This window comes from Halichoerus grypus, chromosome 2 (assembly GCF_964656455.1).
Source record: "Halichoerus grypus chromosome 2, mHalGry1.hap1.1, whole genome shotgun sequence".
Classification (NCBI taxonomy): domain Eukaryota; kingdom Metazoa; phylum Chordata; class Mammalia; order Carnivora; family Phocidae; genus Halichoerus; species Halichoerus grypus.
In genome coordinates this window covers 21,016,093-21,039,989 of record NC_135713.1, presented here as the reverse complement: position 1 = coordinate 21,039,989, position 23,897 = coordinate 21,016,093, and the positions used below count along the sequence as shown (strand labels likewise).

The window sequence follows — 23,897 nt, the reverse complement described above, 5'->3', positions numbered from 1 at the left end:
GCAACTTATATGAATAGTTTGCTGAATCTCTACTTGATTCTATATTTTCTCTGATTTTAACTTTGTATAACTTTAATAATAATAATAATAATAGATAATTTATATGTCCATTTAGATAATACTTTTGCCTGTGGCCATCAAAATGTGAAATGCATTATCAAGTGGGACTTGATCTTAGTGTGCATACCATTATATTCAGTTACCCTGTATGAATAAGCATAAGACAAAACAAAAAATTACTAATTTATTTGATATACCTATAAAGCAATAATTGGGAAAGTTTTTTAACCACAATTACTGGTACCATTAACAGAGGTGGTTATTAAAGTTTAATATTGTCTTCCATTGTCATGTCTGCTATATTATACTAATTTTTCTTATTTAACTTCAGAATTTAGATTTTGAAAACAAAATGCTATACACTTTAAGAGTGGATGCAAGTAACACTCACCCTGATCCACGATTCCTACACCTGGGACCTTTCAAAGACACAGCCGTGGTCAAAATATCTGTGCAAGATATAGATGAGCCTCCTGTGTTCAGTAAACTTTTTTACTTGATAGAAGTAGATGAAGATGTAAAGGAGGGCAGCATCATTGGACAGGTTACAGCATATGACCCAGATGCCATGAACAATTTAATAAAGTAAGTATTTTGTGAAACTTTAAGTTTGCAGAAAAATAATCATCTTCTCACTATTTATAAGCATGTGTGAAAAGAATTACATTGTACTATATATGATCAAGTACAGTAACAAGACTAAACACTTCCATAGCACAAACTCTTAGCTGGACTGCCTTCTAAGTGATCTCAATGTATTATTGCATTTAACTCATCACTTTACAAGGTAGATCCTGTTATTATACCTGTCTGCAGATAAGATTAAGTTACTAAGAATTTAAATAACCTGCCAAACAATTAGTGAGTGGCAAAGCTGGGTTTGAGAATCAGGCCATCTGGCTTCAGAGTCTGTGATTTTTAGTCCTTTAGCTGTTGTGATTCCCATCTCATTGTCTCTCTTGGAGAAATCACAGTTCAAATAATAAGTGATCTAAACAAATAAATTAGAAAAAAAATGTTCTAGAAATACTATTATGAGGTAATTTGAAAATGTTGAAACACCTTTTTTGTTTGTTTTTACACTGTTTTTTCAAATTTTTATTTAAATTCTAGTCAGTTAACATACAGTTAATACTGGTTTCTCCTTTAAAAATAGTCACTCGGCATACCATCTATTAAAATTTTGGGAAAAAAAAACAGTATGTCGATTATATTCTAATAATAACAGAGAATTAGTAAAGAAAGTAATGATATTTGAGTATGGCAAACATTAAAATTAATATGGTATTGTGAAGTATAGTGTTAATACTTTCTCAAAGCTTGAATATTGTATTAACGTTTTCAGAGCTTTCAAATATGCTGGAATCTTAAGTGACTACTACATGTGGTTCTTAAGAGGAATGCAAATATAGTTATGAATGGATAGAATGGGTGGGTGAAGACGGGTAGCTATGTCCAGCTGTGGCATTAAATTCATGACACGAGACTGTCAAACATTTTGCCTATCCCTTCTTCTGTAAGATAATTGTTACCATTTATTGAGCACTTGCTTGAAGCTAGAGAGTCTAAAGAGATTTATATTTATTAGTTCAGTTAAGCTTCACCACAACTTTATTAGGCGGTACAATTGTTATCACCCAAATTTTATAAAAGAATAAATTGAGATGCAAAGGGTTAAAGGACACAGTACAAATAATTAACAGACTGACGATTCAAACTATCGTTGATCTGAATGCATAGCCAAATCTTTGGCAGACATAGTCTGCTTTCTTAATGACCTGTTTACTAATTAGAGATAATTAATATAATGTTCCTCATTTGTGGACTAATTGGACTGACTTCAGTTATACAAGGCAGATCCCTCAGGGACAAAATTATGCAAAGGGCAAAACATGGTTTTTGTCCCTCAGAATTTGGTCTAGTTTCCTTTCATTTTTCCCATTGCCCACAATAGGGAATTTCATAAGCTCCAACTATAGACATGTTAGCTTAGAAAATTACAGCCTTTTAATTCTTTTTTAACAAATGTATTGATGTATTACCGACCAACAATAAATTCCACAACTTTAATTTGTATGATTTGATAAACTTTTGTATATTCATACACCCACTAAAACATCATCAAAATCAAGAAAATGAACATATATCTTACCCCCAAAAGTTTGCTCATGTACTTTTTAATGCCTCCCTCCCAAACTTCCTAAAACCCATCCCCTAATCCCCAGGCAAACACTGATCAGGTTTCTTCAATATAGATCAGATTATATTGGGTTTTCTTGAATTTGTACAAATTCAATCATACAGTATTTATTCTTTTGTCTAACTTGTTTCACTTAGCCTAACTATATTCAGATTTTTCCATGTTGTTATGTGCATCAATAGTTTATCCCTCCAATTGCTGAAAAGTATTCCATTTTACAGAGATACCACAATTTGCTTATCTGTTCACTTATCGGTTGACATTTTGAGTTGTTTCAAACACTCCCAGTTAGTGGCTTGTATTTACATTCCCATAAAGTGACTTTCAAAAGGCAAATGTTCTCAATTTTGATGAAATCTAATTTATTAACTTTTAATTTATGGATTGAGCTTTTAGTGCCTTATATAGAAAACATCTGCCTGATCCCAAAATTCTTATTCTGTGTTTTCTTCTAGAAGATTATTGTTTTCAGTATTATATTTACATCAGTGATTCATTTTAAGTTAACTTTTATATTGTATGAGGTATGGATCATCCTCATTTTGCTCTTTGGTATATGGATCCCCAATGTTTCCAGCACCATGAGTTGCAGATACTATTCTTGTCACTGAATAGCCTTCATACCACTGTCAAAATTCAATTGCCTATGTATATATGGATCTAACTCTGGACTCTCTCTTCTGTTCCAATTATATATTTCTATGTTTGCAAAAATCACAGTTTTCTGTACCTTTATAAAAATCTTGAAATTAAATACTATCTATCATTTTTTTTCTTTTCTAAATTTGTTTGGTAATTCTAGGCCCTTTGTATTTTCATATGTCAACTGCTACAAAAGATTCTGTTAGAATTTTGATTTGAGTTGTGTTAAGTGTGTAGATTAATGTAGGCAGAATTGATGACATCCTAATGATACTGAATCTATTAACCCAAAATAATATATTTTTCTCTGCTTACATAGAGATTTTTTTCAGCTGTATTTTGTGGTTTTTATGTCTACAAAAAACATTTTTTATACTTCATTTTATTGCTTTACTGCACTGGCAAGAACCTCCAAAACAATGTTAAATAGAAGTAATAAGAACAGAAATCCTTGCCTTCTTCCTTGTCTTATGAAGAAATCATTTAGTCTTTCATCATTCAGTATGATGCCATCTGCAGGGACAATTTTATTCTATTCCTTTTGTTCCAAGCATTTTTATCAGGAATAGAGTTTGGATTTTGTCAAATGGTACTTTCTTTGTCTATTAAGATGGCCATATAGTAAAATGATGTATTATTTGATTTAGTTTTCAAATATTGGGATAAATGTCACTTAGCCACATTATACTATAATTATATATTGTTGAATTCAGTTTACTAAAGCTTAAAAAATAATTTTGCACCCATTTTTATTGGGACATAATTTTAAAGTTTTGTTTTCATGTAATGTCTGTTTGGGTTTTGTGTCATAGTAATACTGTCTCAGAATGCAGTCAGAAGTATAAGATCCTCCTTTAATTTTTTGGATGAGTTTGCATAGAATTGACATTATTTTTCTTTAAATGTTTGGTAGAATTTAAAAGCAACGGACTGTATTATCTTTTTTATATGAGTTACAGCTACAAATTTTATTTACTTAGTAGTAAGTTTGGCTTTTTTTTCCTTTTTCTTCATCTTTCAGGGAATTTTTGAATTTCATCAAAGTTGATGAAATTCAAAAGTTGTTCATAATGTTCATATTATCCTTTTGGTAGTCTAGTAATGATAGCCATTTTTTTCTTGGCCAGTGTGACTAGACTTTTTAGTTGATTGATCTTCTCAAAGAACAGGTTTAATTGCTTTTTCAATAGTTTGTTTTCTTTTCTTTTTTTTTGTTTTTTGTTTTTTGGCTCTGATCTTCATTCTTCTTTTCTGCTTACATTGAGTTTCATTTGCTCTTCTTCTCTACATCCTTGAGTCAGAAGCCGAGGTCGTTGATTTGAGACCTACTATTATTCTCATATGTGTGTTTTAGTGGTAAATAAATTTCCCTCTAGCTTTAGATGTGTTGTTTTTTGTACCAATACAACAAAAATTTTGCATTGTCCTTAATGTTTATTTTTCTCTTCATACATTGCCAGTTGTTCCTCGGGATGCTTTTAAATTGTGTCACTGGTTTTAAGCAATTGGATTATGATATACCTTTCTATAATAAGCTTCAACTATTTTGTACTTGAAGTTTATAAAGCTTCCTGAATTTGTGACTTCATGGCTTTCCTCAAACTTGGAAAATTTTTCATCCAGTCTCTTTAATATTTTTTTGCCCTATATTCTTCTCTTTAAGGAAATTTAATTATAATTATGCTAGGTCTCCTAAATGTGCAATACAGTGCGCTGGTGCTGTTTGTTTAGTCTTCTTTTTTCCCTCTTAGCCATTCTAAATAGTTCCCATTCATCTTCATCTTCAAGTTTACTAATCTTTTTTTTTTTTTTTTTTCCAATATCTAACCTGCTTTAATTCCATCTAGAGTATTTTTTTTTCATCTCATAGATTATAATTTCCTTTCTGGAAGTGTTATTTCTGGGTTGTTTTCAATTGACAGATTTTTCCTGGAAGTCATATTTTATTGTTTTTTGCATGCCTGTAAGTTTTGATTGGATGACAAACATTGTGCTTTTATTGTGTTTAGTGTTAGGTAGCTTTGCATTTTCTTTTTTTTTTTCTTTTTAGCTTTGCATTTTCATAAATACTCTTGAGCTGCATTCAGATGTGTTTTGTTTTGTTTTTTAAAGATTTTATTTATTTATTTGAGAGAGAGCACGAGTGAGAGAGAGAGAGAGCAGGAGACAGAGAGAGTGCGCACGAGCAGGGGCAGAAGGAGGGGCAGAGGGAGAAAGAGAAGCAGACACCTTGCTGAGCAGGATCCTGGGATCGTGGCCTGAGACAAAGGCAGAGGCTTAACCGCTTAACCCAGCCACCCAGGCACCCCTCAGATGTGTGTTTAAATTACTTACAACATCTTAATCTTTTTGGACCTTGCTTTTGTGCTTTATCAGCAGCCCTTTTTCTAGACCTAATCTTGCCCCATAATCAAATAAGACTTTCCTGAGTAGTCTACCAAAGCCCCATGAGTTATGAATTTCTCTTTGGTTGGTGGAAACTAGAACTATTCTAGAACTACAATGTGCCAGTTCATAGTTTTGCTCTCTCCTAATCCTTGTGATTGATTACTTCTATTGCCTCACTTTATCTGTCCCCAAACATATTCTGATCAGTACTCAGCTGAAAACTCGAATAATATTTTCTTCAGATTTCAGTAGTTCCCTCTTTGTGAAGCTCTCTCCCATGAATTACTCTGCCTTTCAAATTCTAGACACTTTGTTCTTGACATGGGCTATCAGCTTGAACTCAGGGGATGGACAGACTCCATCTGGGCTTGCACTTCCTATATTCTTCTTTGGAACCTCTCCGAGGCAGCAAACAAGAAGATCACATCATATCTTTTCCTTTTCTCTGGGATTATTGTCATTGTTCTCTGGTGTATAATCCTTCAAAAATAATTTTCACTTAGTTTCATATATTTCATTTAGTGTTAGTGGGTTGTGTGTGTGTGTGTGTATGTGTGTGTGTATGTGTGTTGGGGGGGGCTGGTAAATCCATCCCTTGTTATTCTATAGTTGCTAAAAAAGGACATTCGATATGTCATTTTAAACATGTTTTAATTATATAATTTAGTCACTCTTGCACAGGTAATTTTGTAGTGAAGAAGACATCTATAAAATTCTCCTCTCAATAGATACTTCAGTGGTATTTTATTCTATTTTTATCAGGTATTGAAACTTTCCACTTATCAATCACCTAACTTTAGTAAGTAGAGATCATTATAATATACATATAGATTTATGTATTTTTATTAATTGTGAATGTTTGATAATGCCATTAAACTTCTCAATAAACTTCTATTGTATAAATAACACACTATCATGTAGGTGAAACATGATTGCTGGAAATTTAGTTGCAAACAGTCTATCAATCTATATATATCCTATATATATGGATTAGATATCGATGTAAATTGATATAGATACAGATACAGAAATAGATATCGATAAATAATCTACCCAACCTATATAAATATATCCTTTCCTATATCTGGAATTTCCTCAGGATACAATTTTAGGAGTAAAATTTCTAGGTCAAATACTGATAGTAAAATTTGCAACCTTGCTCAGTAGTATATAAAAGTGGCTGATAAATTTTTAAGTTCATAGTTCTCTCAAAAATATTTGTGTTTAATAGGGTACTCAAGTATAAAGAAATAATGAACAGTGGTTTTACATATAAAATCCCAGAAATGACAAAGAGAAGAAAAATACTGAAACAAACAAATTTATCCCAAATTATGTCTCTAAAATCATACTGCCAACTCTGTCAACAAATAAGGCCATGCCTGAAAATATAGTATATAGGCTGGTTCCTGTTTGCATAAAGATATATGCAAAAAAAAAAAAAAACCCAACATCTTTAGATATCTTATTACACTGGGAGAAACTAGCAATAAGTCAACAAGGAGACAACATTGTAATATGTGACTCTTTTGTTTGCTCCTATAGAATTTAGGAGGACTGATCCTTGGAGCAGAAATGGGCTATGATAAGCATCATGGAGAAATATTTTCCAGGGAAATCTTAGGAACTATTTCCCACCCACCAGTAAATCTGTTCATCAAATATATTTTCTGAAATACATCTGCCGCTTGCAACATGAGATTATGATTACAATTAGCAGCTGTTGTCAGCTCTGCTTCACCTCATTAGTGATCACGGATTTCCCAAGTTATAGGGTTGATGATAGCTTTACAGGTTCTGAAAGAACATGTTGTCTCATTTCACACCTATTTTATGCTCAACATATTTAAAGTTCAACAAATTTTAGAAGAGATCTTTTCTACTGCAGTCAAACTGAGAAGTAAGTACACAACAAACTTGCTGGAAAGAAATGCTTTTTTAGTTATGCTTCAATAAAATGTACATGATTCCACCCTAAGCTGAAATGAGTGAATAACTGGATGTGTGCATGTGTGTGTGTCTCTCAGTGTTTCTCTAATACTTGCTTGATTTTATTACAGAGAGTAAAATAATATTCATTTATTTAAAAATCATGATTATTTAAAAACAATGTCATTAATATTGGAAAAAAAAAAAGATTTAAACTATTGGCTCAAGTACTGCATAGCCACATTCTCTTTTTGAAGGGCAATGAAAGTTTCATGGTTCATAGATAGAAAACACATTTCTGGAATGCAGTAGCTGGAAAGGAAAAGAGCAAACTTAGAGCCTAATTATATTGACGTAGTCGGTGGAAGATGTACCTGGAATGCAGTAAAGAGGAGTACTATGCTTGACACATTTCTGCATACTACTGATTTGTTCCGGTGTTTGTAATTTGTAATCTGGTGTTTTATTGTGATAGATGAAAATACAGGGATGTGATATGTGTTGGATTCTTAATGGTAGAACATGAAAAATGAAAAGCAAACAAACTGAAGCAGAGTTCAGCTTCCTCAGGCTCAGTTCTCTTGTGCTCTTTTTCACTTATTTGCTGTTTCTGCAGATCCTGATTCAAATAAAAAGTTATGCCAGTGGACTTTTTTTTTTAACTTATTGCTCAAAATTAAATGTAAGGAGATGAATAAAATAGTGTTGTTTTAATAGGCCATCTGCTGGAACATAGAGATGGCTTTGTCCTGTGTTGTTTATCAAGCTCTTTCTGGTATATTTATTATTAATAGGTAAACGAGAATGTCCCATTCTGTGTTGAAAATAAAGTATTTGCTGCTGAATGAAAGAAAATGATCTCTGGGCTTTGACAAATTGTGAGACATCATTTGCACGAGGGCAAATTTCTGAATATATACCTGGAAGTGTGCAGTGTTAGTGTTAAAGTGAACTATGTCTACATTGTCAAAGTGGTTCTCCACCATGAATTCTTAACTTGGAAAATAGTACCTTTCAAGATTGAATCTATGAGTAGGATAGACAGAAACTTACTCTGATCCCACATAAGCTCCAAGTACGTCAAAGCTGGACTTGCATAATGTTAGAATTGTTAGCTATTCCTCAATCATAGAAAGCCCCATGCTAATCTCTAGGGCAAGCAGCAAGGAGCACAAAGGATTTTTATTTTTTATTTTGATCTTCAATGCTAGCAGTAGGTAAAAAGTCCAATGTCTGTTTAGCCATAAGCAGATAATGGCTAGCTATTGACTTTTCCAATAGTAGAAAGAAATATATTCAGGCAAATATTATAAATTGAATTCCACTCAATTCATATTTGTGGTTGAGTTATATTTTTTACACTGCTTTCTTTGTGTTCATTTTAGGTTTGTTTTATTCATTAGCAGAATTTGGTGTAAGTATTTAAGTATTTAAGTAAAATAGAACATTTAAAAATGTTCTACTGACTTTCTTAGCCCACATTAGGAACTAAATTATAGGAGGCTTGACACCTAGAGATAGGAAGCTTTGTATTTCTTTTTCCATTTTAGCATTTATTAAGCAATAGAGATTAAAAAGAGAAAATTTAATATGACTGCCGTCCTCAATTTTAGTACATTAATAGTTTTTTAAAAAATAAGATCTACCTCAGATCCTTGTCTGACAATGAATTATTGGTTAAAACCTGATATAACTTTTGCTCCTAGGAGATATACATATACCCCATTATGTATTTTATGTATTTATTTTTGTATCTGTGTCTAGTTATCCTCTACCTCTTTAGGAGTTCCCACACCACAAGTATAACTACTCTTTGGCAGTGACCATATATCATGTAATCCATAATTTGACCATATATCAAAAATCTCCCCAATTTTTTTCATAACACCATGTAGGAAAATGATAATTATGATTACTGAAAAAGTGAGAAGATACTACCATTTTCCTGTGGCTCTAACTGCCCATTGCACAACCCTTCCAAAGGACAAGAAGGTGACTGGGCTGGTTTTGTATTTTGAGACGAGGTACAGAAAGGAACCTAAAACCAACTACATAAAGCTTTCAGTTATTCCACATTTGAGATGAAATCCAGTATATAAGGGCGCCTGGGTGGCTCAGTCAGTTAAGCCTCTGCCTTCGGCTCAGGTCATGGTCCCAGGGTCCTGGGATCGAGCCCTGCGTGGGGCTCCCTGCTCAGCAGGGAGTCTGCTTCTCCCTTTCCCACTCTCCCTGCTTGTGTTCCCTCTCTCTGTCAAATAAATAAGTAAATAAAATCTTTTTAAAAAATCCAGTATATATATATATATATATTCCCCCACACATATGGTCAAATACTCACTTTGAAATAATATCTGTCAGTCTGAGAAACTCATTTGATAAAGTTTAGCAGAAAATAAATTAGGCAAACCCCATGATGTTAAGTTATTACAGTTATTTTGGAAGTCTGAGTTTACTAATGGATCTCTTAATTTTAATATAGTTATAGCAATAGACTAAGTCGTGGGTTCTTCATTAAAACAACCAAGGTAAACAAAGAAAAAAATCACAGAATTTAGATAAATAGATTTTTATCCAATATTTTTAAAATTACAAATGTTTCACCATGTTTAGAACACTGGCTGCTCAATATCTATTACTTATGTTTGTCCAAGTCAGTGCCTGATAGTGAATATATTACATTTATAATGGGAGTTGCAATTTCCTAATTCACCAGATCAAAAAGGAGTTAATTTGCTAAGTGACTTTAATAAGATACCTAGAAAAATGAGAACTACACCAGATGCTGGTTAGTCTGTTAGTTGTATTCCTTTTTTTGTCTTTATTCTAATCAGTTTATTCCATGGTATATAACCTTGCTGTATGAGCCTTGTCCATAGACTTACAACATGCGATTGGCCTAGGATGTTTGTTAGAAATAAAAATTCCAGCTCCAACACCAGACCTACTGAATCAGAATCTGTTTTTAACAAGAACCCAGTGTAATTCATATGAACATTAATGTTTAAAAAACACTTATTTTCCTCTATGGCTTAATTAGATACTCAGCAGCAGAAATCTCAAACAGACGTGAAGTGTTAGTATAGCCTAATATGGCCTAACATAACTAAAAGATTTTATTATAAGCTAGTCTTTTTTTTTTTTTTTTTAAAGATTTTATTTATTTATTTGATAGAGACACAGCGAGAGAGGGAACACAATCAGGGGGAGTGGGAGAGAGAGAAGCAGGCTTCCCGCTGAGCGGGGAGCCCGATGTGGGGCTCGATCCCAGGACCCTGGGACCATGACCTGAGCCGAAGGCAGACGTATAAGCTAGTCTTTTAAAAGATCTTTCTTATGAGTATGTTGCAGCCTTCCATTGCTGTCATAACAAATTACCATAAACTTAGTGCTTAAAGCAACTCAAATTTATATCTTATAGTTTTATAGGTCAGAGATCTGGGATGAGTCTCATGGGGCTAAAGTCAAGGGGTTTGTGTGGACAGGGCCACATTCCTGTCTGGAAACTGAAGGACAGAAATTGTTTCCTTGCTCATTCAAGTTATTAGCAGATTTCAATTCTTTGCAGTTGTAGGACTGAAATTCTCATTTTCTTGCTGTCAGCTCAAGGTTCATTCTGAGTTTCTAGAGGCTGCCTGTGTCCTTTGGCATGTGGCCCCTTTCCACCATCTTCAAAGCCAGCAGTGAGAGGTCAAGTCCTTTTCATACTTAAAATCTCTTTTTTTTCTCCCATCTCATTTCTCTAGAGCCCATCTCTGCCTTCTTCTTCCACTTTAAATGGTTTATATGATTAGTTTAGGGCTATCTAGATGATCAAGGATAATCTCCCTTCTCAATGACTTTAACCTTAATCGCATCTGCACAGTTACTTTTACCATGTAAAGTAACAGAGTCCCAAATTTCAGGGATTAGGAGGCGGGCATCCTTTGGGGGAGGTGGGGAGGCATTATTTTGCCAACCACAGAGTGATACAAAGTTTATGGTGACAGTTTCCATATCCAGCCTTGATGAAAAAAGTCATAAAACTCTGTGTAATATGTCATTTCATTTTTATCTGCAAAAGGTCAGAGGAATAGATTGTAGGATAACCTTTGATTCAGCTGAGATGTTCCTTGAATAGAGAGCCGTTCAAGAGCAATGTACTTTACAACAGCCTCTCTCTATTCACTTATAGTCATAAGGACTCTGTGGACACATGTTCTTATGTTTTTTAGCATAATTTCAGTTTATCTAATGCAATTGACTCTATCAAATTTAACATGTCTAAAGCACTGCAACAGGTCTATGATAGGTTAAGTAAATCAAGTGACAATTAAAAACTCACTTAAAGGTTGCCACAAGGATTCATGAGCTTAAATAATAACTCTAAAGGACACATAATCATAGAATAGTAATGATGGAAAAGGCCGGATATATCAAATTGGCTAAATGACAATTGTATTAAATAAAAATTCGTGAAAGTTGTCGGCATTTTACTGGTCATGACTTCAGGAGAACATTGCTTGAACTGCCTCTAACATTAAGGAACAGTAGATGAATTAATAATCTTAACGCCTAGATTCATGAATCTCTTTCCTGCCAGATACTCTATTGATCGGCATACTGATATGGACCGGATTTTTAGCATTCACTCCGAAAATGGCTCTATTTTCACTTTGAAACCCCTTGATCGGGAGTCCTCTTCTTGGCACAACATCTCCATTACTGCCACAGAAATAAGTGAGTGGGGAATACATCCACCTGAACACCAAAGTGGTAAAATAATAGCATTAAGTAGACTCTGTTTCTTGAGGGAAGTCACTTTCTCATTAGCAACCTCAGAGTGTGTTGGAGACTTACAGTATCGTAATGATTCTCAAATATCCACTTTTTAAACTTGATTTTCTTTTACACCTTACTCTAGGAGAGAAATAGAATATAACCTCATAAAAATAATTAATCTGTCTGAGAAAATTATGTCTTACAAATAATATTTCATTCTCAATCATAGTCTCCTCTTCTTAATCGTGCTTTGCATCTGGACCATGTAAGAAAGCTCAGCTATTCATCAGCAATCCAATTGAGAAAGTGAATACCGCAGAAATGATTTGTTGCTAAGTTACAAATGGGGTGAGTGGTATCACCGCTTCTCTGTAAATGAGACTGAAGTCTTACACATGTTCTCGTTGCAGATAACTCAAAACAAAGTAGCCACATCCCTGTCTTCATCAGAATTCTAGATATAAATGACCATGCTCCGGAATTTGCCATGTACTATGAAACATTTGTTTGTGAAAATGCAAAACCTGGGCAGGTAAATAAAATTATTATAAACTTTAAAAGTATTTCCTCTTCACAAAGGCAGATAACATATCAATTCACTTGCACAAAATCTTTTTTATGCAAACTCCTGTCAATCCTCTTTGTCACCTGTTCATCTCCCCTTACCAAAACACTCACAGTGATCTAAACAGATGACTTCTGAAGTTGTTTTTATTATGGAACCCATGATGTAATAGCAGAGTGATAATATATACTTTAATTTATATTCTGGGTATATAATGAATATATATACGAAAAGTTCCTCCCTGGATTCATAATTATGATGATACTGAGTTATACTCAAGAATAGAATGGAAATATATTCCTAAATAAAACATGAAGTATGAAAATGAAATTGTTCTGTGTTAGTATAAAGGGAATCACAATAATTGTCTTGTTGATTACATTTTTCCTCTTTTAATCTCTCAGGCAGGATATTTTGGTTTGATAAATTATACTTTGTGATTTTTCAACTTCAATATTATTGAGATAAAAAAGAGATAGTACAAGAGTTACAAAGTCCTCTTGCAAAGTCCCCCTAATATATAAGAGATCTCTAAAGTAACTTTAAGCAAATGCAGAGTATGTTCATTTTTGACACCAATATAGTATTTTACAAATGACAGCAACTGCACAAATTTCACTGAAAGAAATTTTAACCAGTTATTTAGATATTTCTTTAAAGAAAAAGTAGATGGATGTTAAGAATCATATATAATTCCATCGTGCCTATTTAAATATAGAAAATAAAAGTGAAATACTGTCCTCCTTTTATTACAATGAAGATTGCAACGGACCGAATGCTTATTTGAAACCCTAACCCCCAATATGGCTGTATTTAGAGATGGAGCTTCTAAGGAAGCAATGAATGTTAAATGAGATCATAAGGTTGGGGCTCTGATCTGAGAGGGTTGCTGTCCTTTAAAAGACAGACAAAAGAGAGATGACTCTCTCTCTCTCTGCCCACACTCAGAGGAAAGGCAATGTGAGGATGTAGCAAGGAGGCAGCTGTCGGCAAGCCAGAAAGAGAGCTCTCACCAGAAACCCGCCTAGTTGGTACCTCGATCTCTGACTTCCAGGCTCCAGAACTGTGAGAAAATTAATTTCTGCAGTGATTTTTACGGCAGCCCAAACAAGCAGACCAAGACAGAGTTCCACTTACATACACAAAAATAAAAATGGGGTATTATCATTATTTGCCAAAAAAGAATCATTACACAGTTATTTGGATTAAAAATTGTTTTTCTTTCTTTTTTTCTTTTTACATGTTACTTTGCAACATGTAATGGACATACTCTCAATTTAGTAAATGATTATTTTTAATTTGATGCTGAATTTTTCTAGCACAGCTACACATTAATTAGTTTATTCAACTATCCACTTACTAATAGAAATTTGGTTTATAAACACAATGTGAGTCTAGCAGATAACACTATAATGAGCATTATAATACATTTGTATTTATACACTACCTGGTGTTCCTTTCCTTTGATATAACCTTTGAAATAAGACTAATTAAATTTTATATATAAATACACATCAGTGCCTCCAAACAGCTCCCCAAATAGGTCATATACCTAGTGGATGATTGCCTATTTACTGGAACACTAGACTTTAAGTGTCCACCAAATAGTAATATCTCATAATAATTTTAACATGGATTCTTCCCAAATTATTTGGCTGAACATTTTTTCATAAATGTGTAGCCATTTTAAAATAATCTTCACAGATGTTTTAGTTTCCTAAGGCTACTGTGAGAAACTACCACAAACTAGAGAGCTTAAAACAACAGAGATGTGCTCTCACACAGTTCTGGAGGCTAGAAGTCTGAAATCAATGGTGTCAGCGGTCCGTCTGTCTGTCAGCAGTCAGTCTGTCAGCAGTCAGGACTCTTGCCATTTCCCAGCTTCTGTAATTGCCAGCAATCACCGGCATTCCTCGGTTTATAAGAATTACTCCAATCTCTGTGCACACTGTCCCATGACATTCTTTTTCTAACTCTCTGTATCCACATTTCCCTCTTCTTATGAGACTCCATTCATTGGTTTAGGGCCCACACTAATCTGCTATGGCGTCATCTTAACCTGATTGCATCTACAAAGAGCCTGTTTCCAAATAAGAGCACATTCACAGGTACTGGGAAATAGGATTTGAACATATATTTTAGACAGACATAAGTCAATTGACAATAGCATATACAGAATCTTTACTTATTTGTCCATTAATATGCTTTTCTTTTGTTGATTCATGTAATTGATACATATTAAAAATAATATTTGATAAAGTATATTGATATTAACTAATAATTATTTTAATATATACTACTACTATTAACATTTCTGTCATTGTTCATATACTTGGCGGAAAACAATTTCCTTATTAAAATTAACAAGGTTGAAAATATATTTTAATCTACTGCTACGTATTCTCTGTTAAAATATGTGTATACAGCGGCCCATCTAATCATTTCAAGAACTCAGCCATATTACCAGAGGACCGATGTTGTTTATGATTTAAAATATTACTAAAAATAAGATATTTTATATTACTAAAAATTAGATATCATTGCCAATCTAGAACAGGAGGCTAAACAAAAGTATTAAAGTACTAAAAGCATTTTTTCTATGTCATGATCCAATCTTCTAAGGAGAAAATGTGCATTAAGTTTGCATTAATAATTGTGCACTTTCAGAAGCATTATATAAAGAAAAGTAAGGTTCCATGCCTCTCTGTCAATAAAATGAATGAAATCATAGTTAATATTAAATTGCAGGGGTAAAAGTGTTGACTAGTGAGGTTGCAGGTTAGTATGGCTATAGAAGGTAAACAATAAACAAAACAATGGGTATGTCAAACCACTGTGAAATTCCAATAATTGTTCATTACAGAAGTTGCACTATTATACCTGGAAGCGGTGCGACTGTTTTGGTGGAAAAGAAATTTGAAAGTAAGAGTAATTAAATGGCTGTGATTTCAAGTCACACAGATGGCAGACCCATGACTAGAAAAACAGGCACCCCGATGTGTAGCTTAGTGCTTTTTCCACTGTGAAATGCTCAATGAACTTTTTCTGCCTGACCTGTTGTTTGATGCTCCATCCTCACACTCTGGCACACCTCACCGCTGACTTACAGTGAGCACAGCTAAGAGGTGGTGTGATTTCTCAACTTCGACACTGATTTTATGAAACTTGAAAAGCATTTATTTGTATATCTTTCTAAACTTTGCAAATACCATAAAAAAAACCAAATACTTTGAATAAAATAAGCAATATGATTGTAGTTAGGGTGCCCCATAGCTTTAAAATCTTTTGCTTTCTCGTATTATGTGGCATATTGCTTATTTTTACCAAAACTATATTCATAGTGTTCTTGATCTGTAGGAATAGTTGTGCTAATCACTTTTGTTTTTTTAAAAATGCATCTGTTATGTTCTCTGCCTTTGAGACAATCATTATTTAGTGGGGGCAACAGATTGGTAACCAATTATTAATAAAACAGACTGGTACTTTCTAACAATGTTAAAAGAGGATAGATGTTGGACAGATAAAATTTTCTTTAAGGTTGGATATTCCAGTGGCCAAGAATCAGACAAAGATTCATAGAGATACCTTGCACAGTGATACTTGATGAACATATTTTATCCTTAACTAATTGTTACATTGCATAGAACTATAAAAAGCTTTGGCATAATTTCCGAAAACGGCCTGTTTTTTGTTTCTTTAATAAGTCGATGATATATTTAAAGCACAAACACTAACTTAAAATGTAGTATAACAAGAGTTGCTCTTTGTTGTCCTTTATTTAATTTATTGATTTGGTTTCAGTTGATCCAGACTATCAGTGTCATGGACAAAGATGATCCTCCCCGAGGCCACAAATTTTTCTTTGAGCCAGTACCAGAATTTCCTCTCAATCCGAACTTCACCATTGTAGATAATAAAGGTACAGAACATTTTTAAAGTTAAAATTGAGACCTTCAGCTGCAAAATTAAAAACTGGTCTGAGTTTCCCTCCGCCCCCACTTTTTTTTTGTTTTCCTAGATAATACAGCAGGAATCGTGACTCGAAAAGATGGGTATAGCCGCAACAAAATGAGCACCTATCTACTGCCTATTTTAATCTTTGACAATGATTATCCAATTCAGAGCAGCACCGGCACGCTCACTATCCGCGTGTGTGCCTGTGATAATCAGGGAAACATGCAGTCCTGCAATGCAGAGGCCTTGGTCCTAGCGGCTGGCCTGAGCACAGGTGCACTCATCGCCATCCTTCTTTGTGTCATCATTCTACTCGGTAAGCTATACCTCCGAATGCTCATTTCACTCAAAGAAGTCTCTCCCTTCTGGTTCAGTGATGGTGCAACCAAAAAGCACACTTCTCTAGGGCTAAAGGTTGACATTTTTAACTTTTTATTAAAATGGTTCTTTCAGTGGTGGGGGGTGGGAGGGGTGGGGTGGCTGGGTGATAGACATTGGGGAGGGTATGTGCTATGGTGAGCGCTGTGCATTGTGTAAGACTGATGAATCACAGACCTGTACCTCTGAAACAAATAATACATTATATGTTAAAAAAAAAAAGAAGAAGAAGAAGAAGATAGTAGGAAGGGAAACATGAAGGGGGGAAATTAGAGGGGGGAGACGAACCATGAGAGACTATGGACTCTGAGAAACAAACTGAGGGTTCTAGAGGGGAGGGGGGTGGGGGGATGGGTTAGCCTGGTGATGGGTATTAAAGAGGGCACATACTGCATGGAGCACTGAGTGTTATATGCAAACAATGAATCATGGAACACTACATCAAAAACTAATGATGTAATGTATGGTGATTAACATAACAATATAATAAAACTAAAACTAAAAAAAAATAAAATGGTTCTTTCGATTAGAAAAAGAAAATTGAGTTCTCTCTGAGGCTAGGTCTAGCTTTCTAGAGATGGAAGACAGAGATAATATAGCTAATGCTATATACATATACAGAGACACATATTTTTAAAATCTATTTTATATTACACCGCTTAGTGCTAACTAACCATGGTCACTGTTCTAAGTATATTTAATTTTACAACTGATTTAATTTTCATATCAATTCTGTAAGATAAATACTTTGATTCTTCTCAAGAAAGACTAACGTCTACCAATTCACTCATTTAGGAAGGTTTTAACTAGCATTCAAACTCAGATAAGTCTATTTCAGAATTTTCCTTTTAAACCATTATTCTCAAAACCAAAGACTACCTTTTCAAATAATATTACTAACAAATACTAAGATATGGATATTAGACACCTAACTGGCAAGTGCATTTAAATTGTCAAGATAAGGTAAACTTTTTATTCATACAATTTGTTATACATAGGTGCAAATTAAAAGTTTAACTTCATTTTTTAAAAATATCACTATGACATTGTGGTCATATCTTCTCATGCAATGTTTTCTGAAGTCATGCTTTCAACAGCAAATGTTTTATTTGAGCATGCCCTAGCAGGACAACAATTTAATTCAATTAAACAGTTGTTCCACTGTAAAACATTCCCCCCCAAAATTGTTTCCATCAAATATTCATCCAAAATGCTTATGCTTAGGGCAGGAGAGCCAGCCAAATTTATGTTCTGATGCTCATATGTGCTGGCTCCTTTAAACTGCAAATCCCTTCAGGCTATCTGGATGAAATCCCTTTGGCCAGATATCCTTGCAGGACTTCAGTGGGAGATTGATGAAAGTGAGGGGAAAACATTCCTCTCAGCTAAAATGATCCAACTATTTAGAAAAGCATTTTCTCAGGGTGCTTTAGAACATACGTACCACCAATCCACATCTCAGAACTGCTGCTAGAAAGTTGACTCTTATGTAAAATATTTTTGTATCCCCATGGAAAATAAAGTTTGGTTTACCATTCAGCTAAGTGCTACTGATATTATATTGTTTTATTTACTCACATAGTTCTACTTCCCTAATTTAGAACACCATGGAAATATGTATATTTCAAATTTGATTTTTAAGATTTCTATATTGAGATAATACACACACAGACATAAAGACATGCATGCACACATGGGGGAACAAAAGCACCCCCAAAATAAGCTTAGATATTATAACATTATGAAACTAAATTGCATAATATTTTTTCTATGCAGAAATCCTAGAAGGCTGCTTCATTATTCTGAAAAGTCTGCCACCTTTCTGCCCTACACAATATAGGTCACATTTCTTGTTTTCCACCTTCCCAACTGGTTGCCTATATGTGGAGTGGTTTTCTATTATTTTAGTTAAAAATTGGTTCCAATTCAGGTTTCATTATCAAAGTTCCTAAAGCATTTTTGCTGTGATTTCATCTTTTTTTTAAATTTTTATTTAAATTCAACTTAGTTAACATACAGTGTAATATTAGTTTCAGGTGTACAATGTAGCGATTCAACACTTCCATACAACACCTGGTGCTCATCACAGCAAGTGCACTCCTTAATCCCCATCACCCATTTAACCTATCCCTCCTTCCCACCTGCCTTCCAGCATCTCTCAGTTTGTTCTCTTATAGTTAAAGAGTCTGTTTTATGTTTGGTTTGCTTCTCTCTTTTTTCTTTCCCTATGTTCATCTGTTATGTTTCTTAACTTCTACATATGAGTGAAATCATATGGTATTTGTCTTTCTCTGACTTATTTCACTTAGCATAATACTCTCTAGCTACATCCATGTCATTGCAAATGACAGGATTTCATTCTTTTTTATGTCTGAGTAATATCCATTGTGTGTGTGTACATATATATATATATATATGTGTATATATATATATATATATATATATATATATATACCACTTCTTTATCCATTCGTCAGTTGATAGATACTTGCACTGTTTGCATAATTTGGCTATTGTAGATAATGCTGCTATAAACATCGGGGTACATGTATCCCTTTGAGTTAGTATTTTTGTATCCTTTGGGTAAATACCTAATAGGGCAATTGCTGGATCATAGGGTAGTTCTATTTTTAACTTTTTGATGAACCTCCATACTGTTTTCCAGAGTAGCTACACCAGTTTGCATTCCCACCAACAGTGCAAGAGGGTTCCCCTTCTTCACATCCTCGCCAACACCTGTTGTTTGTGCACAGTTACTAAATTTCTAAATTTCTATAGTAAATAGACTCTGCTCTTTGCAAGATAGTGATATAGCATGGACAATGACATTTTAGACCTACCTATTACAGTTTGAAGAAATGTAGTTCTTAGAGTTTATCTATGTTACAAGGCAAAGTCGAGGCAGGACTTTTTAATTTTTTTGGTTCCTTAGACACCTTGGAAGTCAGATGAAGCTTATGGGAACTATTCAGAATGATAATTTAAGTTAATAAGGATAGGATATATTAGGCAAAGGAAATATATGTATCCAAATTAAACAAGAAACAAAAGCTAAATGTGCTTAATTATTGTCATATGTGCCTTGTTCTAGTGCAAGTCTAATGATCATTTGAGATATGTCATAACTAAAATGCAATATAAAATATCTGTGCTTTCTATTGATTTAATAGTCACACATATTCTTACTATCACTATAGTAACTGTATATCCTGATATTCATAATAGAAATACTAAATTTCAGTTACAGATTAATGGGAATAATGATACACTTTTTTCTATTCCTTATCTTAACCTTTCTAAATTCCATTCAATTAATAACCTCAGCCTAGGGAAATGAAGTAGATGATTTTAACCCAACAGAGGAGAAAAAAAAACTCAGAACAGGTTCTAAGGTCCATTTATGGGAGTTAATAAATATTATATTAGCTAAGAAACCCTTAAAATAATTTGACTATATTGTTTTTCTTTTATAGTCAGAATTTATAGAAATTTTGAGGAAAGTAGAGAATTTATAAATTCAGTATGAAATTTAAAAGGAATCTTTTTTTTAACTGAATGATTCACTAAATTGATAGATTTTCAGATCTATATTGGAGTTAATTAACTTATTTTCATCCTTTAATAGGCGAGAGTACAGATATGTTCCATTTTTATTGAAAAGGTCTTTTTTTTTAATTGTCTCCAAGATGATTCTGAATATAGCTCAGCACCTATAACCTATTCTGTGGAAGTTAGCTAAAGATGCTTCTAATGATTTTTTTTTTTATTCTTTCTACCAATTAATAGGAACTAAGGAAAGTGTGTTGGCCAATATGACAATATCATTGGACAGGCTTTTAATGGAGTTATAGGGCACTCAAAGGCCATGGTGAAATGCAGTCTCAATGTGAATGAGTTTACTCTGTGTAATCTCAATACAAAAATTGAGAAAAGAAATGACAGATTTTTGAGCCAACATTTTCTTGTTTTTTAATAAAACATAAATAGTACTGACAAAACATTTAGCTGCCTAAAGTAAGGGGAACCTGTTTTTTATTTGTCCCCTGCAATGTGCAAGTGTGCTTTAGCAAGATTATCTTTACTTCTTAACTTTTCTTATATATAAAATTAGGGACTTGGCCTATTTCCAATGGAAAATTTATATTTTGGAAATCCTGTGGTCTTTTTCCTTATTTTTAAATATGTATGTAAATTGCAAAACGTATTTATTTTGCATACGTTCACTGTCACATATACACGCATATGTTAAATTTCAGTAACATAACAAAAAACAAGAAAGTATATTCTTTTTTTTTTTTTTTAAAGATTTTTTATTTATTTGACGGAGAGAGACACAGCAAGAGAGGGAACACGAGCAGGGGGAGTGGGAGAGGGAGAAGCAGACTTCCTACAGAGCAGAGAGCCCGATGCGGGGCTCGATCCCAGGACCCTGGGATCATGACCTGAGCCGAAGGCAGACGCTTAACGACTGAGCCACCCAGGCGCCCCAAGAAAGTATATTCTATGTGGGGAGGTTCACAGTTAACCTGATACATGGTATGTAAATAATAAAAACAATATAGTGAATCGAGGGATTATAATTAACATTCAGCCAGAAAGTTCCAACGCAACTGTACAAGTCAAGGAAATCCTCAGTAACAAGATAATTAGTCTGAGCTGTCTTGTAAGATGAGTACAGGTTAAAGATAAGTTAGACTTTGAATTTTATACTGTCGTTTATAGAGTTATATTTCAGATTTTAAGTAGGCTTTCAAAACCAAGTCAATAAAGGAATTCAAACAGATATGAGCTACTGGAAGGAATTAGATAAGTAGTATGTATCTATTTATGTATATATACACACACACATATATATGCATGTGTATAATATATACACATATATGATGCATATGTATGCATATATATGAATAATGTTTTGCATATATGCCCTTGCATCATTAAGAAAATATTAAATTGTTGCTCAATTTTTCTTGGGATAATAATGACTGTAGCTTAGAATTTTAGTATTTTTAAGCAAGCATACTGTTGCGAGGAATGAGGTATCACATAATTAACAGTTGGCTAAATGAATTAGCCAGAACTGAATAAGGCTTTTGCAATGCCAGAGCTCTATAGGATAGTGAGTCTTGAAAGTAAATAAAGGGATTGTAATATCTGCTCCTTTACCAATAGAGGACATTTAGTCATTGGCCCAAGGCACCCTGTATTTGTGTAGGGTAGTTACTCTTTATCCAAACAAATCTCAGCATCTCTCACACCGCACAAACTTCCCTCAGCAAAGTGTGTTATATTTCATTTAAACCTGAATCATGGACTTTCATTGTTTTCTCTTTGTTGTCGTTGTTGTTAATAGTTTTAGTTGTACTGTTCGCTGCACTGAAGCGGCAGAGGAAAAAGGAACCTCTGATAATTTCAAAAGACGATGTCCGGGACAACATTGTGACCTACAATGATGAAGGTGGTGGGGAAGAAGATACCCAAGCTTTTGATATTGGCACATTAAGGAATCCAGAAGCAAGAGAAGACAGTAAACTTAGAAGGGATGTAATGCCTGAAACTATATTTCAGATAAGGAGGACTGTGCCTCTGTGGGAAAATATTGATGTACAAGATTTTATCCACCGAAGATTAAAAGAAAATGACTCAGACCCAAGTGCACCACCTTATGATTCACTGGCAACATATGCCTATGAAGGGAATGATTCCATAGCAGATTCACTCAGTTCTTTAGAGTCTCTCACAGCAGATTGTAACCAAGATTATGATTACCTCAGAGACTGGGGGCCTCGTTTTAAAAAGCTTGCTGATATGTACGGGGGTGATGACAGTGACCGAGATTAAGAGTATTGTATGACTTGATCCATGTTTTCGGAAGTACTCTCCTTGTTACTAGATTGAGTGGCCTGCATTCTCTTCCTTGGAGGAAATTTTTTAAAAATCGAAATTATAAACAATACGTAGGTGTTGTCTTAGTAAGGGTTTGCTTAATCAGTAAGTTTCTGTGAATGAATACGAATGATATAGATTTTAAAAAAAAAGTAATAATAACTAGTTCCCTCTCTTTGCCTAACAATCTCTGAAGGAAAGTATACCACATCAATAATCAATAAAAATTACATAAAGGCTTTTTGTGCCTTTCCTTAAATATAAAGACTTTATAAATGTTTTCTTAACTGACTTACAGTCATCTTTACTATTAAACATTGTGCAACTGCTTTGTAAATTAATATGAAAAATATATCCCTAAAGAAATAGGAATGACTATTACTGCCATATTTATTTAGTTGAAGAATGTCTTTGTGTTAATTCATTCATATTTTTATAAATGTATATTTATATTTTTGTATTTTTATGAAATAAACTAGTATTTATAAAAATAAATATCATTTTATTTAATTCCTAGAAGCAGTTCTGATCTCACTTACAACAGAATTTTTTTACATCTTTATAGGCAAAACATGATTCACTCAGGGAAAAAATAAAACAGCTAACTTACTGCATGTGATTTGGAACTAGAATATAGCAAGACTATAAAAGAGCTTTAGTATAAGTAATGGTGTTTTGCTTCTGCCACTTAAACATGGACAAGTGTTTATTGAACTACTCATATTTACCCATCAATAGGATGTGAGACCTTTGAAATATAAACTATTATAAATATGCTTGTAAATGATTACGTTTTTTTGTACAGTTTTTTCTATAGAATCAACCAATGAATTTTATTTGAGAGTATATGAAGTATATGTAAGGAATATTATGTAGATGACAAAAAAAATCTAAATCACTCTTCCTTCATCAATAGAATAGTTTTCAGAATGAAAAGTAATAGTTCTGATTTTCTTTCTCCATGATCAGATAATTCATGGGATATAATCTGGGTGACATTTAAAATGTGTACCAACAAACTAGAGATGTTTGGGTTTTTTTTTAAATTGAAAACTTTATTGAGGAGATTCAAAGTCACTGTATATTTGAGAAATTCTTGAACTAGTGACATGTCCACTGGAGATAAGAAACCTTAGG

At 33.6% G+C, this 23,897-nt stretch overlaps 1 protein-coding gene across 1 annotated transcript in view; it reads left to right on the top strand.

The window, feature by feature from the left end:
• Nucleotides 1-23,622, top strand: part of CDH9 (cadherin 9) — a 131,088-nt gene extending 107,466 nt beyond the window's left edge. The window contains exons 7-12 of the mRNA XM_078066592.1: nt 392-645; nt 11,799-11,935; nt 12,388-12,509; nt 16,344-16,461; nt 16,561-16,812; nt 22,228-23,622. Of these exons, the coding sequence (XP_077922718.1) occupies nt 392-645; nt 11,799-11,935; nt 12,388-12,509; nt 16,344-16,461; nt 16,561-16,812; nt 22,228-22,715 (1,371 nt within the window). The 3' untranslated portion in view covers nt 22,716-23,622. The remainder of the gene's footprint in view (nt 1-391; nt 646-11,798; nt 11,936-12,387; nt 12,510-16,343; nt 16,462-16,560; nt 16,813-22,227) is intronic.
• Nucleotides 23,623-23,897: the final 275 nt, after the last annotated feature.